This window comes from Vidua chalybeata, chromosome 3 (assembly GCF_026979565.1).
Source record: "Vidua chalybeata isolate OUT-0048 chromosome 3, bVidCha1 merged haplotype, whole genome shotgun sequence".
NCBI lineage: Eukaryota > Metazoa > Chordata > Aves > Passeriformes > Viduidae > Vidua > Vidua chalybeata.
The window spans coordinates 47,090,805-47,108,596 of record NC_071532.1 but is presented as its reverse complement, the minus strand read 5'-3'; the positions used below and the strand labels follow the sequence as shown (position 1 = coordinate 47,108,596).

The window sequence follows — 17,792 nt, the reverse complement described above, 5'->3', positions numbered from 1 at the left end:
TCTCTGTCATATGCTACCTGATATGATAGGAAGTAGGATTCTGGAGGGAGACTGTCTTTGTCTTTCATCTACCCATAAAGCACAACCTGTTCTCGCCTACCTGCGAAGCACGGGCAATAGAAAGGATCTGTCACTGCTTGTAGAGAACCCCGGCTCAAAAGGGTACTAGGAGTCCTGAAGAATTGGGGAAAAGCAGCTGGCACTTAATTGTGATTGGGCTTTATTTATTTTGAAGTATGGTGAGCACCGTCTGTACCACTCACTCAGGTCTAATTTCAGTACCTTGAGCTGAGGCTGTTTTGACACTTGCTCTTGCTATGGTACTTGTGAATGCAAATGTCAATGTAAAAGCTCTTTCGTTGTCATTGTTGTTGTTGAGTCTTCATAACCCTGAGGGGGCACAGTTCCTTTACAGAGCTCACAGTTTCAAAAACAGTAGTCTTGCAAACTGAGGGTGTACAAAAAGTAATGGTGGAAAGCAATCCCCTAATTGCATTTAAAATAAACATATATTGAGTGCAGAATATGCACGATGGTTGCTTGCCAGGATGCACTTAATGGCCCAAGAAGTCTTGACTGAACTTCTTGATTACAGTCAATAATTCATTCATCATCTTATCTAAATGTGTCTGTCTTGTTTGACATATCACTAAGTTGTCCTAGGCATAATCTCTGAATTAATGTTCATGTTGTTGCTTAATTTACTTCATGTAAACAACCCTGGTACTCTTTACAGTCCTATTTTTCCCAAAGGAAGTTTATTAATTACCTAGCCAGTCTGTAACCACAGTAAACACATTTGTGCAATTCTTGGATGATAGATTGACAATTCCTACGGCCATATGTGGTCAGTTTGGTATTCTTCTTTATTTTGGAGTAATGCAAAGTTTGTGGGAAGCTGGTAATGGGCAGTGCCCTTGCAGAAATTTGTTGAAGTTTGCTCTGGTGTGGTTCTGGGGCCCATGTGAGGTGCATGCCTGGGAGGTAGGCTTTCAGAGCTGCCTTGGCTCTGTCAGGCACTGTGTGTGCCTTTGGAAGCATTCCAGTGCAGCTGCTAATTGGTGTCCTGCTCCATGGCATCTTCATTCAGTACCTCATCCTGGTATTTAAGTGCACTACAAAAGCAGAAAGCATTTTTATGTTTGGCCTCTCTTATTCATCCTCCAGATAAGCAGACAGCATTTTTGCTGGGAAGACAAGGGGATGGGTTTTTTTTGTTTGTTTTTACTCAGCTTGCATCTCTTGGGAATCTTTATTTTTAAAAGTTTAATTAAGGAGAAGGAGAAAAAAGGATGAGCAGAAAGGATGAGTAGAAACCCAGATAGCTGCACTGACAGGAAGTTGCATGAGGGTTTTTAGAGCTGGCCATTAGGAATGCTGTGAATTGGCTGGGACGATGAGTGCAAACAATGTAAGGTATATGATCCATACCGCACTCCAGCTGGAGCCTGTGCTGTGCGCAGGAATGTGCAGCGGCGCGGGATGCCAGGGCTGTCCTGGCCAAGCCGGAGAGCCCTGCTGGCCTCCTCTCCTCTCCCCTTCCCTGCCCTTCCCCCCGCCGCCTTCCACATTCTGAACTGATTAAAACAGAGGAAGTAGCACGTTGAACATTGGATCTGGCTCGAAAATCGAAGTTGTCTTCTCGTTCACAAGGAATGGATTGTTTCAGCTTGTTGTGTCACTGCTGCTGGAGAGAAGGGAATTTTTTTTTGTCTCTGTAATGTTTGATACTTGAGGGAAAACAGCTGGAACTGAGCATACTGGATCAGATGCAAAATGAAACGGGATGCTGGGGAATATGGACTGCACTGTATATCTGAAAAGGTCAGAGTTTTCCCTTGGTCAGTGCTGGAGGAATGCTCTGTCCATCTTAATTTGAGCCTCAAGAGCCTTAAGGAGGAGTGTAAGGAACAGGGAGGAGGAAGGGAAGATTCTGTAGCTGTGGCAGTCTCTGAGTGAGGCAGATGAGGTCTCCTCCTTCCTTTCCTTCCCATCCCTTTCTTGTGCTGCTGTTTTTGATTTTCTGGGAAGACTGGTGGTGGGGGGGGCGGGGAAGAGAAGTCGTCAGTGACAACTTCAGTTTGGAAAAGCTGTTTATAACCAGGTTTAAATAGCAAATTCTGAGATGCCAGACAGACCAGGGACTGACTAAACCACGGGAGCATAACTGGTATGGTGAGAAGAATCCTGGAAAAGAGCCCTGCCTGAAACATACTGGAAGAGGACGTGGAAGTAGTTATTACACAATGCATATGAAGAAAGACAAGGGCAGGAATGCATTTCGGTGCCTAGGATCTTACATTGCACAGATTTAGAAATCAAAATGGTATGTCATGCTTTCAGGAAAAGACAAAGAAAAAAAAAGAAAACCCTCAGTAATTTAAATGTTTCTGTCTGACCCGAGCTGAAAATACAACACTAGTTACAGAGCTGCATTGACACAACGCAGCAGATGAGCTGGGTTAACTTGACTTGAAGGAGCAAGCCATGGAACTGCTGCTTTATTAATATTCCCTTTGTTTCTTTGCCAGTCAAGAGAACAATCCGATGATGAAACAGAGGAGTCGGTGAAGTTTAAGAGGTTGCACAAGCTGGTGAATTCTACTCGCAGAGTCAGGAAGAAACTCATAAGGGTTGAAGAAATGAAAAAACCCAGCACAGAAGGTAAAAAGCAACATGGTTAAAACTGTTTGTGTGAATACATGTTTCTGTTGACAGGGGACAGAAAGTGGAGGATTGGGGGAGGGAGGGGTGGAGTATTCATAAGGGATGGTAGGAACAACTGCCTTGTCTATTGTGCATGCCTTAAGTTACCGAATTTTTAGGCTCTAGAAGGAGGAAAGTGACAGCCTAGAATGTGGTTACTGCTGATCTGGTATTCTCAGAGCAACACTGGAGAGCCCCTCATTAAGAGATTAGAAATTGGCTTATGTTTTATGCCCCATGCTAGGGAGGGAACAAGCCTGGGAGCAATCCCAGCCAGCTGCCCCACAAGCTCAGCAAGGAGGTAAGTGGAGCTATTACCACACTGCTCCCACCTCCCAGGCCCTGGGTGGCACACAGGTGAAGCTCCTGCTCATTTTGGGAGGGTAGCAGCTGGCTGGTGGTGCAGTTGAACAACATGGCATCACCCTGTGGCAAAAATACAGAACCTCTATCAGACGTTTTTGTGGGATAGAGGCTGCATTGTGACTTCTGCTTCCAGGGGTTCCTGTCTGCAATTTGGCTTCTGAATGAGCCCTGTTCCCTACAGAAAGGGGGAGAGAAGGGAGGAGGAGGAGAAGGGTGGGGAAAGGGAAGCAGAGTTCAGGCCCTGGGAACACAATGCTGCAGAATTAACTCTGGATGACCTGTATGCATGTGTGTGCACTCAGATTAATGGAGCCTGATCCTCAGGAGCCTCTCTGCACAGCTATGCTTGAGTCCCCACTGGAATTGTGGGCACTTCTCTATGTTGGTGGCCTTCCCGGCATCATATGCCAATTCCTCTCAGCTCTGCAGTGAGCTGAGCAGTATGATGATTCTTCCCCAGTGCATTTAAGGAGAACATGTGCATCTTGCGTATGTGGCAGGAAGCTGCTGGCAGATCTGTGATCTAGCCTGCCTCTTCTACATTATGTTGGTTGGTGTTACCGGCTGGGGTGAAAGACACAGCCTGTCTAGAGCTCTGGAACAGGCAGATGTCTCTGTCTGGAAAGGCTTTATCACCTCATATGATGAGCATAAAGCTTGGATACCTTGGAAACAAAGATGTGGATTTTGAGACGGGACAAACAAAATAGGACTGTTTTTCCATTGCTCTGGGGAAAGATGGCCCTCAGAGAAGCCTGTCCTACCTCCTCCTTCTCTCCCCAGGGGTCTGGGAAAAGCTGCAGGGAGTAATCAGGGGGAGGCTCCAGGGATGGGAGCAGACACAGGAGCTGGCAGCTCAGGGGCTGCTGGGCATGCAGATGCCTTGCTGCAGTTGAACCAGACTTTCTCTTCTACATGTTACGTATCTGTCTTGCCCTCTGTATCCTTTCTTACAGTACTTTACCTCCTTATTTCCTTTCTACCTCAGTCTTTTACTTAAGTGTGCCACTCCTTCCAGGGTTTTTATTTCCTTAGAGTTTTTCCACCCCTGCCCCCTGCAGAAAAAGCACTGAACTAGCAACTGTATTAAAAAAAAAAAGTTTGTTCACCTTCCTTCTTTTCCCATCTGCTGTCTGTCTTCTCTAGCTCTAGGCTTCTTTGATTAAATTATCTCTAACTCTGAGTTTGTACTTTATCTATCACTCTGGAGTTTCTTTGTAGATTGACTCTTGGAAAACTCAATAGCAGAATGAATTATTGCTAAATAACAACGTGGATTAATTCTGCATAACTTCTGTATAACTGGAAGGCCCCCTAAGTAGCCAGGTCTACCTTAGCAGTAGATATCTATGACTTTTCTTTCAGGAAATCTGATACCCAGATTTTCATATGGCAAATTAAAAGTGCTTCATAAACGTTGTCCGAGTCTCTCATAACTCAGGTCTGTATTACCAATTGGATATGTCAGAGGGCTGTACAAGATCACAAAAAATAGGGTGGTCAGATTTGGGATTCCTGTCTGGCCTTCCAAGTTACCTGCGGTTGAACTGGATTAGTTTTTGAGCTGTTTGCTATGGTTCTTTGAATATGAAGTAATGTGAAATCATAGGTGACAAGGTTTTGGGGACTAGGTTGGCTATAATATTTGATTGAGTAACATCAGTAACATTTAAATAAATTCATTAATGTTCAACAGCCTTTAATATAGTACAAGAGTAGACTTACTTTGAAAACTGACATGCAGTTTCCTGGAAGAAAGATCCTGCATAATCCTACTCAAAAATTTCTTCACAAAGAACAACTTTGCCAAATTTCCCTTATGTGTTCCTGTAGATTTTAAAGAAAAGCACACTAGTCTCAGATTCTTCTCCCACATTTCTATTACTGACTGTGTTATCACAACGAATGTACATTTGGCCAAGCTGATAGAATTTGCCAGTATCTGAATCCATATGTATTTTGTCTTAATCTGCTCCTAAGTGAGCCAAATAACTGAAACTTCCTAATTCCTGGGCACCATTCTTATATAGCACTTAAAAATGCATCAGATCTACATCTGTGTCATTATGGCTTTGTGTAATGGACTCACTCCAAATAACATCTGTTACAGCATTGACACACAATGCATATTTTACAAGCTGTTTAAAAACATATTTACTTAGTGGACTAAAATTGTTTATCAGTACATACTCAGTCCCAGGAGAATGTCTATTTTCTGTTCAAATTAAGATGTAGAGGGGAAGAAGTGCAAGCTGGACAGTCCAGGGAAAGTGGTGTCAAAACAGGACTCCAATCTACAGACCTACCCCAATAAATTTCTAAAGAGTGAAAGTTGCATGTCAGATGTGATCCCTTCAATGTCATGATAAGCTTTATCATAGTAAAATAGCATGTTAGGTTTCAACAAATGTATGTCAAATATGTTTTGCTAACAGAGTGAACTGAAGGTGAGGCAGGAATCCTATACAGGGCTGCTAATCTGTCATTGTGAAAGGTGTCCTTTGTTATTGAATGAGTCAGTTTAGTAAATTGTCAGTATTTTGGTAAGAGTTCAAATTTTACTCTGCTCTAAGACTGTGGAAGCAATCAAAGATGAAGGCAAAATTAGGTCATAAAGACATTTGTTTTGGCAAGAAATAAATACAGTCATATTTGTGTGTGTGTGTGTGTGTCTGAAACATAGCTAGGAATGCTGTGAAATTTGTCAGGGAGAAAGAGATGGATGTGTACTTTTTTTACTCTAACCTTGTTCCTGCATCTAAAACCTGTACCTATACTTTACTCAAAGGAAAACACCAGAGAAAAGTTTCTTATATGATAAATGTTAAAAGGAATTGCAGTTTCAAGTTCTTTATTCCCTTCTCTCCACTCCAAAAAGGAAACCTGGCTATCTGCCCATGTCCAGTACTTATGTTGCAAAATATTCCTGTAAAATATTTTCTGGAAAAATTTGATGAAAACCAAGGGTCTCTTTCATTACCAGGACACTGTTGAAATTGGCACATCTGCAATTTGACCTACTTCTTTGTTTTTGCATCTGCTAAATAAATTCTGTGTGATTAAAACTGGTGTCTCTTCCCCCATCAAAATCCTATAACTTTAAATTTCATCCTGGAGTTCAGCTCCATAACTTTCTGCAAAAAATACTCCTTTCTGCAGCCACAGGAGCACTAGGTATTGGAAAACTGGACCTGAGAGGTACTTGTTTGGGTTTTAATATCTAGGTGTACTTCTGACCTATTGTAAGCTCACTAGAGCTGAGCATCATATGCAAGTATCAGAAGAAAAACATGAGAAACAGATCCCAGCTCCAGCTTTTAAGGGATTGTTAGTGTGAATATCTGTGGTCTTAGCTGCAGATGAAAGAGAGAAGCTTAAAATAATGATGAGTTTACTTTCAGGGTGTTGTCTTCTGTCTGTTATTAACTAATCCCAGCATTCTCACTTCACAAATGGGAGGAACTGCTTCAGGTTTATCCACTCAAAACTAACTTCTGAGCAATTTACATCAAAAATAGTTTTCTTCCAATTTAAGTGGCTGATATCTTGCATAAATACAGTAAGACTGTACAGGGAAACATCTTGGAGAATTACGAACCATGACAAGTGTTGTGCTGCTTTTGTCCCCTATAGGTGTGGAAGAGCACTCACTTGACAACTCTCCTATACTGGATGACAGATCAGCACTTTACTCTGGAGTTCACAAGAAGCAATTCTACTTTGACAGCTCCTGCGAAAAGCAGCCAGAGGATGACTCGGACTCACTTACTACTTCTCCCTCATCCAGCAGTCTTGATACGTGGGGAGCTAACCGGAAGCTGGTGAAGACCTTCAGCAAAACTGATAGCCGTGGCCTTATCAAGCCTCCCAAGAAACTTGGGACATTTTTCTCTTACCCAGAAGAGGAGAAGTCCCAGAAAGTTTGCCGGTCCTTGACAGATGGGGAAATGAAGAAGAGCCTCGGCTCACTGAGCCATGGGGTAAGTACAGAAAGCATTTGCTTTTATGACAGCAACAGGCACAAGCACCATCTTCTGGTGTCCCTGGAGGAGATTCAGAGTGTAAGGAAGCAGATCCGATTGAAGAAAATGGATACTAACTATTCCTGTTCCAGAGCTTTTCTTTGCCAGCGCCCTGCTAGGAAAGGAGCATCCCCCACAACTTGCGACCTACAATTACTGCGGCACAAAACGAAAGGGGGTGGAGGTTGTGGCTTCCCAAACAGAAGGCTACGAGGGCGCACCTCTGTCAGCGAGTTCAATATCACCTATGTGGTGGAGAGAAGCCTGTACAGTCACCTCAACCTCTCACAGCTGGTGCGTCCCGTTACTGACAGGACCCTGAGCAAGGCCGACAAGCAGGACCTGAGGAGATGCCTGCTAGAGGAGGATGAGGAGGCCAAGAGGAAGTGGGCTGCCACAGTGGATCGCTGTACTAAAAGGGTTCTCTTGAGAATCCACCAAAAGTCTGTGAGTCAACGAGTTGCCATGAAGGTGGTCTTCCAGTTTCTGTGAGGTTGCAGTGAACACTTTCTGCTTTGTACTTTTAACTAAATGCAGTGCTTCTGCTTTCTTTGCCATGAGAAACTCTTAAGCACTATAATGCAGGTGTAAGGGAAGAGCTTGATAAAATCTTGTCAGAGAAGAGTTCTGTTGACTCTGCTGTTTCTGCATGTACAGAATAACTCAGTGAGAGAGAGCAAATATGACAAAATTCTGCTTTTTTAATTCGCCTAGTGCAGAAATAGAGATCACCAGTGAACAGAGAAGGTTTGAGATGCTACAAATATCTTCTTTGTGATGCTTTGGGAGTCACTATTCTCTTCAAGGGGTACCAAGAGACGAACAAGATTTTCAAAGTAATAGAGTGTTGTTACTTAACTGTGTTCTATTTCTCTTCAGCTGTCATTGCCTTAAATTGGCCCTTCCCTTCTCAGATTGCATCTCACCAGTTCACTCACCCAATCAGTATTCTCCCTTACATACACAGCTGCAGAAAGAGAGTTTAGCATTAGGTAGTCACTGCCCTCCTGCTTGCTGCTTACCACCACCAGAATTGTCACTACTGCTCCTTCTTTCTAGCAGGGAATGAAGGTGGCACCTTCCCTCAGAGCATTACAGAAAAGGAACAAGAGGTGGTCAAAAGAGGAAATTGTACTTACTTTGTGAGAATTTAAGTGATTTGAACACTCCAGAGGGATCAAAAGCTGTTTCCTGATTATATGACCCAGTTTTGACAGTTCCATTAACCATGATTCTGAGTTTCCTAGGAACTTGCCTTTGGTGCCAGATCTCCAACGCTGAGCCAGCTAGTCTGTTGTCTGGTTGACAATGTTCCCTACTTTAGTGGATGGAAACAGCAGTGCACTCGTAACATTAAGCAAGATATTCCAGTGAACAATACAGTAGAAACAGCTTTTCCTCTTAAATAACAGATTTTTTTTTTTTTTTTTTTTGAGAGGTCTCTGCTTAATTTCTTCTGATATAAGTTACAAGAGTGACAGCTGTGGTCTCCTTGAATAGCCTATGGGAGGTGACCAAGTCTTCATGGTTCACTTTTTGCTCTTTGGCCACAAAATACTGGGATTTTTTTCCTACCCACTACCATGAACATTCTCTCTTGGCAGCTTTATTGCTTCTTCTGCATTGACTGCTTACCTTGCCCCTCACAGGATACTGTTTATTGCTACAGACATTGTACTCAGAAGATGTTATTTTCCTGTAAGGATATTGCAATGATAGGAGAAACCTTGCCTGTCCTTCTGTGGGTTGAATAATAAGGTTATCTGGAACCAAAAAGCATACTTCAGATATTCTAGAGATGCTCCATAATTAAAAATACCCTCTGAAACTGACTTGGTAAATACAGATGACAGAAACAAACTCTTCAGTTCTTCTAATAAGTTTGTCTTGTCTCGCCATAATAATTTCATTATGAAAACTATTGGCACTGACCTTTGCTTAATCACAGAGATACAGTTAAAGAAATGGACAGTGTTTTGTTGTTGTTGAGGAACTTCTCAGTCAGCTGCTTCTCCAGCCTTGTGTGAAGGGGATAAATGTTGGAGACCTGCTGCCCTTACTAACTTTTTCAATGCACTTCGTGAAACCACAAATAGCTGTCAAGCTTTAACTGATGCCGCTCCTTCTTAGAAACAGTTAATGTTTGTTTGCTGCAACCTCAGGGAAATTGCAATGCCTCTGTATTCAGTGGAATTGGTCACTCTGTCTTGCCTTGCCATTCATTTTTGTCATTTATATTTGTTTCAGTGGCCTGGACATGCATGAAAATTTCAAATGGCATCAGTTTTTCTTTTCTCCCAGAAGAATAATACTTTTGATTGCATGGCCATTCCATTGAATATCCCTCTCCTCATCCACAGACCTTTTGTTTGCTGCAGGATTGCCAGGGTCCCTACTGGAATCTGAAGATGGAGGTTAAATTTTAAATGTATGGGGAGGTCCATAGTGAAACAACAAGCATCCTTAATAAGGTGTATTTACTCAGAAGCTTTGAACCAACAGTTGTCTTGCTCTCCAAGAAGACTTCTTTAGGAGGAGCCCTGGCTGGTTTGACAGACAAGTTTGCTCAGAGAAGTTCCAAGCAGTTCCAGATGTCCTCTCTTCATTGCTGGGATTACCATATGCTGTAGGATTAGTTATAATGGTTCTTCACAGAAAGACCAAATCACTCCTAGCTAAACATGCTGTGCTTTAGAAACTGATCTTATTACTTGTGGTTGGTCTCAAATGTTGTCTAAAAACAATTTTTAAAACCTGTGCCATAGTCACATTTCCTTCTGGGAAAAAAAAAACACACTTAGAAAAATTCTATATCGCAGCATTCTCTTTAATGTGTGTGGGGCCTAGACAAAGCTGGCTTTGAGTTCCACTAGAGTTGTAGTGGGTACAAAAACTGTCATCCAAGTTTTTTGGGTGTAAGCAGCAAGAAGCTATAAATAAAACCTTTTAAAAGCTATTAATATGTATGCTTATAAGTGGTGAACAGGAAGAGTGCTTACTTTAAAATAAAGAATTCTTATAATTGTTTATTAAGTGTCACAGTTTATACAGCTTGCTTCTTCCTAATAGACAAAGCAGGCTGGTAGGTCTCAGCTGGTGGGTTTTCACTGACTCACAATCCTTTGTAGGTCTGAGCCAATTTCTAATCAATACCTAATTGATTCTTAAGTGTCTTTCAAGTTACTCTGTTGGGTAGTTCAGACCCTAAGAACTTTTAGTTCACAAGCGCTGATCTTCTTCCTCCTGTTTATCTCAGCTCTGACTCTGAAAAGTATACTTATAGTAGGCATCTGCCTGTCTTCAAAACCACACTCAGAGCCCAGAGTTGAAGTTGTGCAAGTTAATTGTAATGGCCATACCTTCATTTCCCAGCATTGCCCAATGAGATTTCTGCCAAAGCCAGTTACTTGAGTACTGTGCAGCTGGTTGTTCATTGGTCAGGTTTTATTACCTCTTAAAGAAAAAGCTGGAAGTGACTAATCTGGAATCAGGGCTTGCTGAGTCTCTGGGGACACAATGGATAGCTTATGGATAGCTGGGCTGGGTTTTCCCTCCTCTTATCAAGGGCTTACCCTACTAGGCTTCCAGTGATTCCCTGTATTTCAGTGGAAATGCAGCCTATGCAGCTATTCAGAAGGTGGGTTATTCAATGCTTTGAAAGATTTAGAAGATTTGTGGTCCTCTGTTTCAGTGCTGCTATGGACTTATTTATGAAGGCAGATGGGAATGAAGAGATGGAGTTGCCAGCACCTTGGAAAACTTGATGCATAAGATCAACAGTTTCCTCAGACCAAAAAGTCTTTTTTCTTTTTAAAAAGAGGAGTAGGCAGTAGATGACTCAACAGCAGCAGACCTTAGGCCAAGGAGTTGCCTCTGGAAAAGAGAGACTCATATTGCCTTGCAACAGATTTCCTGATTTATAATTTCTCATCCCTTTGTTTGTTTGTTTCTTTCCATTTTTGCAGACATTTGTATTTTAATTGGTGTTCCCCAAACTGCAGATGTTCTACGTGAGCTAATCATGGTGATAAAACTATCTATCCTTGGTTTTTTGCAGAGAACCTGTAGCTTTGGAGGCTTTGATTTGACAAATCGTTCCCTTCATACTGGAAACAGTTCTGACCAAATGGTGAGTTTGAGAAGGTGCAGACTTGAAATAGCATAAAATTAAATGCACAGGAGAGTTATAATAGACTGAAATGTAATTTAGGTCTGTAATAATAGTTTGGAGATCCAAGAAAACAGAGCATCTTTGTTAACCTCAAACTTCCTTAGCTTTGAGAATAACATACCCGCCCAAATCCATGTGTGTATAAGTATTTATATACAGTATGTGTAAAGAGGTAGCAACAAGTGATCAAAGCACAGATCTGGGGGCACATCCGTGAGCTATTCTTATATCTGACTTCCTCAGAACATCACCCAAGGCAAAACATGTGCTTGCTATACTTCCTTGGTAGAAATATTTACTATTTGGAATGATGAGGCTAACTTTCCTGAAGATTTGCAAATTATTTGTATGGAAGTCATAATGTAAGAAGTTCATTATTAGTTTTCTCATTGTATCTCAGAGCTCTGGAGAAGACCAAGATCCCATTGTGCTGGGTGCTGCACAGTTGATCTCAAATCATTCTTGTGTTTAAAAAAAAACACATGTCCCCTGAGAATTAATTCCATTTTATGTTAGTCATGTTGATCCCACTGTTACTGTTGGCTGGCCTATGGCTAAAAATAACAGAAGAGAAATGAGCCAGAACATTATATCAAATGAAATTGCAAACATATTTTTTCCTTTTGCCCATATATGCTTTTCTTTTCTGTTTCAGCATTGGATTTGATAACCTTCCTGTCCACTTAAATCTAAATTGTCAGCCATTTTGTATGTCAGTATTATATTATTTTTTATGTCAGCTGAGGTTTTTGGGCATGTTTTTTGTTGCCTTATTTTTTTTTAACATCATAAATTACCCTTAAATTTGCTAAATCTGTGGGTGATTATTTTAGTCATCAATTTTCAACTCAGCAAACAAATTAACTTCTGAACTTATAGTGTTTATCTTTAAACATAGATACTTGTTTTGATCAGATTGGTTTTAATATAAGAAAGTGTGAAGTCTAGATGTTATATTTATCTCTGGGAGCATTAGTAGTGGGAGAGATGCAGTGCACTAGATCAATACGTGTGGATCAAAGCCAGTTTTTTTTCTTGAAAACATATAAGTCCATTAAGTAGAACGTTTTTTTTTTTCAAAAAAGATTAGGCAAAAAGCTGTCCTTAATTTCTGGTAAAAGACCAAAATTACCAATGAAGTTGAAATTATGAATAACTTTTTGAGGGGAAAACCAATGGATTGTCAGAAATGAAGTATCAGTTGAATTTCAGAGGAACTTTTTGTAAGAACATTGATGAAGTAGAAAACATACATAAGTGTAGAAAAAAAGATAAATCTTTAATGTACAATATAGTACATTAGTTAATGTACAATATAGTGCATCTATTTTAGGGTTTGCTGTCTTCTCGTAGATAAATTTAACCAGATCAGAGACCAAACTCTGTAGTCAATCTCTTTGGCCAGATGGATTTTGGTCCTTTTTTGTGCTGTGATTTTTGGTGCACCCTTGGCAATGGAGGGTGCTGGAGTACATCTAATAAAGCTGCATTGCTCAGTGGTTCCTGAAACAGAGTAGAACATAAGGCCGTGTTCAATGTCCTGCCTGGACAATCTGAATAGGGGCTGAATCATACAAGTTTGGTAAAATGCCAGCTGATCCATGTTAACTGTATACTTGTGATATAAGTACACAGCTCAGTACCTTAAGCAGGTTTAGAAAAGGTTAAATGAATTCAAAGCAGTTGGTCTGTCATCCACTATATAGGGACCAGCTAATTTAGTTCGTCAGTACCCTGTTGTGTGCCTTAAAAAAAACAGTGCAAATTTAACCTACCATGGTTGATGGATTTAGTACATTTTTTGTAGTGTTTGGTTTTTGTTGTTGTGAGTTTTTTTAGGGTGAATAGTAAAACCACAGAGGTTAGCAGAATGCCTGTCTGAAAATAAAAAGTAAATTTAGGTAGCCAAATGTAGATATCCACATACATATATACACACAGATAGATATATATTTGGCTAGTATCTCAGAGGTACCTTTATTCCTGTTAAATTCTTGGTAGTATTGAAAAACATGAGCCACAGCTACTGTTGTGTGTCCTTTTAGAAAGGCTTAGACTGAGACATAGGGTTTTCTATCAGATCAAATATTAACTGAAATTCAAAGGATAAAGGCATCCTAACAGTCCCCAGCACATCTGCACACAATACTTTCACAGATCAGGCCTTAAGAGTAAGCAACAGTGAACTGCTACAGTGGTTTGCCCAAGGTCTCAACAGTGAATTTGGAGCAGGCAACAGGACACTGTGCTGCTGTCCTGTGTCTACCTGGACCTCTCTGCAATAACTGCTGGCTAAGGGAGAAAATGGCTCTTCTATTTGAAAGGCTTAAGCCCTTTTTTATTTTGCAGGGCAAAGAAGGAGACTTTGTTTATAAAGAAGTTATCAAATCACCCTCTGCCTCCCGTATATCTCTGGGTAAAAAGGTGAAGTCTGTAAAAGAAACCATGAAGAAAAGGATGTCAAAAAAATACAGCAGCTCTTTGTCTGAGCAGGTATGTAAGGTCTGCAGTGGAATCCACTTAATAATGTAGAAGTGATAATCAATATTGATTCCCATGCATCAGGGCATCTCTGAAGAAATTTCTAACAAGATTATATGGTGTGACTTATTCCTATGTTCTTATAAAATCCCTCGCTGTGAAATGGCTTCCTATAGATGCCAGTACTATGGAAAATGCATTTTCAGATTTTCATTTAAGTAGCTCATCAGAAGTCTGTCATTGATGGTGTTACACACCTCACTCTCTATTTCCATTTCTTTTCTATAATAATTTATTAGGGGAACCAGTCTGTGACACAGGGTCACAGTAATATATTTAATCTGCAATTTACACCCTAGTTTAAATTCCCAGCATAACTTCACATGTATGCAGCTCTTCTCTGCTATTGCAGGTCTTTTCTCCATCATAGCTTGCCCTGTGCAGCAGCCCATTAAAATAAAGGCGCAGTCTAGTCAGAAAGGGGCATCTGACAGAAGATTTTCCTGTTATTCTTTCATTACAGATCTTTATAGTCTATTCTTAAAGGCAAGAACCTTTTTGTACTTCAAACCTGAAGTACATTAGTTCTAAGTTAGACTTTGAATTTCAGTAGCCTAGAAACAATTGCTGTCTTTTTCCCTTTCCTTTAGTGAAGTGTCAAAAGTCTTCGGCACTTGTTTAAAACCGGGCTTGCCACTTGGACTGTATAAGGACTAAATTGGAAAGCCGCTGGGAAAGCAAAGCTCTTCCTGGTTAACACCGCCCCCCAGTGGGCTCGGACCGGTCGCGGGGGATGCTCGCAGTCACGGGAAATCGGGAATGGAAGTTTTGCTCTTAATGCAAAGCCTTAGTGCCTGTAAAAGGAGCAGTTCATAACATTCATAATAACAACCCCAAACTGAAGAATCCAAATGCACCAAGAGAGGCCAAAATATGGCCAGTGTTATGCCATGCTTTGTGACTACATAATCCCTTTCCTGCAGAACTGTTCATTAGCCATACTTATTCATAATCAGGGCAATGCTACACTTATGGTTATTTAATCTAAACTTACAATTAAAATATTTTAAGGTGTAACATGATTTAATATTTATAAGAAGATGGTCTGGTGTCTGACTGGCTTTCCAGTGTGCCTCTGCTGCCAAAGAAAAGGGATCCTTTGAGAAATTGCTTTACAGTGATTTAGCAATACTTCCACTCTCTGTCTCTGTAAGATTGACTTTTCCTCTGAAGTCATAATGCTGGGATGAGATTTTCCTAATGATTCTGCAGCATGCAAATAATAGCATTCATCGAAAAGTTTTGTGGCCATACATCTCCACAAAACATTCTTATATGCGAGCTACAGTTCTTTTGTTTTCAAACTTTATGGCACAGCTGTTTTAGAATATTTATAACTTTCAGGCATCATGATTCAAAGTATGTTCCAGTATCTCTTCCTGCATGCATTAAACAAGCAAAAGTTATGCTGGCCACAAGTATCTGCTGCTTTGTTTTAACTGTGCTTCACAAAGGCTGACAGAATTTCAGTTTAGGAAAGACCCTTTTGATTTTCTGTAATGTTTGACTGAATGAAAAGAGAAATTTTCTCAACTATTGCACACTTTAGCAACCAGAACATACATGTAGCAAAATCTTTTTATATTTATGCATTTCTGTTTATGAGTATTTGTACTATGCACAATTCTAGCTAATTCTTTTTTTTGTTCTTATAGGTAAATGAGCAATAATATAAAAAATTAACTGAAAAAAAAAAAAAACCAAAAACATTGCTTCATGTCTCACTTGCATTGTCTGATTTGTTTGTGTTCATCTTTGTACAAAATTCTGATTCAAAGACCTGAATTTGGCACTAGCTGTTTTGCAAGTGCTGCTGGCAAAAATATAATGTCATGAAAACCCGTGAATTGAGGGGTTTATATAAGGTTTTTTTTTTTTTTTCTACTTACAATGCTAGCTTTTTTTGACTGGTCAGTTTACTCCCATCACCACTATCGTGCCTAATAAAGTGGAGTTTCTACCACAGCTGGGCACTGCTCAATAAGTAGACAGAAGTTTTCAGCCTATCTGGTAAAGAGCTGGAAAACAGAATCTTTTTCCTTGGAGGCAGACAAGCAGCTCCTGTCAGTGCCTGTGTTCATTTATCAAACTTTAATGGTCCAATCCCTTTCAGGAGTCCAGCCCTGGGATCGTGCCCGGTTCCCCACAGTCGCCACCACCAGACACTGACTCCCTGGACAAACCCAAGCTGAAAGCTGGTGGCTCAGTGGAGAGCCTGAGGAGTTCCTTAAGCGGTCAGAGCTCAATGAGTAAGTTCAGTTGTAATTGTGTTGCTCCATTTCTGTGGCTTCAGGGGGGAGCAGAGATCTCCACCGTAGGCAGAAACAGAGAAAGTCAAAGCAGAAGCAGTGGTTAAAACATGGAAAGGCTGAGGGGTTAGTCATTAGGGGTTTACAAAGAATTTTAAGCTCTTTGATGCAAAGACAGGGGTTTTTTTGCTTTGTTTATACAGAACCCTGAAAAAGTGAAATCCTGCTTTCTGTCTGGCGGGTCCTGCTATTACAGTATAAATATTCTAATATAAATGTAATGTAATAATGAACCTGGTTACTACCGATCAAGTAGTAAACATCTTTACTCTGGATTTCTCCTGAGCACTCCATATGAGCCTTCCACCCTCCCTCAAGAGAAACCTAGAGTTTCTCTCATTAACTAGTTAAAGGAAGAATAGTATTTAAAACCTCTCTGGTTTAGACTGTCTCTATAAGAAACAGCTGAAATAGAACACATGTTATGTGTACTTGCTACACTATTCACCAAATTTATGGACTTGAGAGGGATTCTGGAACCCCCTTGCAGGTTTCAGAGCTTGTTTTCCTCATGAACATTTTTGTGAGCAAAACTTCCCAGAAACATGTCGTCAATCTCTTGTTGACGTGCCATACATGTTAAACATACTTGTTAAACAGCTTCTCTGTTAAATACTGAGGGGGTGAATTCAGGAAAGCAGGAGTGCAGAGTAGATTTGCTAACTCTCCCATCCACATGTGTGTATAAAAAATAGCAGCATTTGAGGGCTTTTAACTTTAATTACCATGTTTTGTGGAAAGAAGACCCATTTTCTGTCTTGCCTCTGTTTCTGAAGCTTCTTCGCAAAGAAACTTTTTTGTGAACTGATACTATGTCTCTCACACAGGTGGTCAGACAGTGAGTACAACAGATTCCTCAACCAGCAACAGGGAGAGTGTGAAATCAGAAGATGGTGACGATGAAGAGCCTCCTTACAAAGGACCTTTTTGTGGAAGAGCCAGAGTTCACACTGATTTTACTCCGAGTCCTTATGATACAGATTCTCTGAAGCTCAAGGTACCAGCTATATCTGTTTTTAAGGAGTCAAACATTTATTTTGCCAAAATTCAAAATTAAGACCTTTTTACAATAACTATAGAATTCTTAATCTTTTAATGAATTTATATGTTTTTGAAGCCCTTTAACCTGTCTTCGACATTTAAGATTTCCTTATATAGCAATTATAGAATGATAGCAAAATGTTATAGAACCTAAGTAACTACTACTGTTTCTCTGCATCCATGGAAAGACACTTCTGTCTTTAGTTTCTGGAAAACTAAAGATGTGCCATGAACTCATTTCCATTTTGCAAGGGTTTTGCTTGAAAGATTGGAAAAGTATTTTGTCTGCCACAATGAAATAATTCTCAATGGAAAAATTTTCAGAACTCTTGGAAGAAATGTGCATGCACCTGCACACAGTGTCTCTTAAAGGCATTTCAGTTAATATAACTTGGTTTGAGTTAATATTGAAATACTTTGATAACTGAGTGGTTATCCCCCTTTAATTTTTCTGGATATCAGCTCTGATTGTTTTTAGTTATGCTATATTCAACTCAGACTATCTGACTCCTTACATTCATTACTTAAAATTGCAAGGGCAGCTAATTCCTATTAAAGGAGATGTATGTAAGGTAATCTCTTGAGGCATGCAAAAGCAGTTGTGTGTCCATTTCTTTGTTATGGTCAGGAGCACAT

The 17,792-nt window shown here is 40.3% G+C and overlaps 1 protein-coding gene across 6 annotated transcripts in view; it reads left to right on the top strand.

The window, feature by feature from the left end:
- The window catches only part of SASH1 (SAM and SH3 domain containing 1), a 189,412-nt gene that overhangs the window by 155,036 nt on the left and 16,584 nt on the right, over positions 1-17,792 (top strand). For 5 of the 6 annotated variants that reach the window (XM_053937995.1, XM_053937994.1, XM_053937996.1 and 2 more), the window contains 6 exons: positions 2,532-2,664; positions 6,706-7,052; positions 11,152-11,223; positions 13,615-13,758; positions 15,920-16,055; positions 16,943-17,112. In XM_053937995.1, coding sequence (XP_053793970.1) covers positions 2,532-2,664; positions 6,706-7,052; positions 11,152-11,223; positions 13,615-13,758; positions 15,920-16,055; positions 16,943-17,112 — 1,002 coding nt within the window. Of the gene's footprint in view, positions 1-2,280; positions 2,327-2,531; positions 2,665-6,705; positions 7,053-11,151; positions 11,224-13,614; positions 13,759-15,919; positions 16,056-16,942; positions 17,113-17,792 lie in introns of those variants that run through there. The other variant, XM_053937997.1, reaches the window with a different exon arrangement.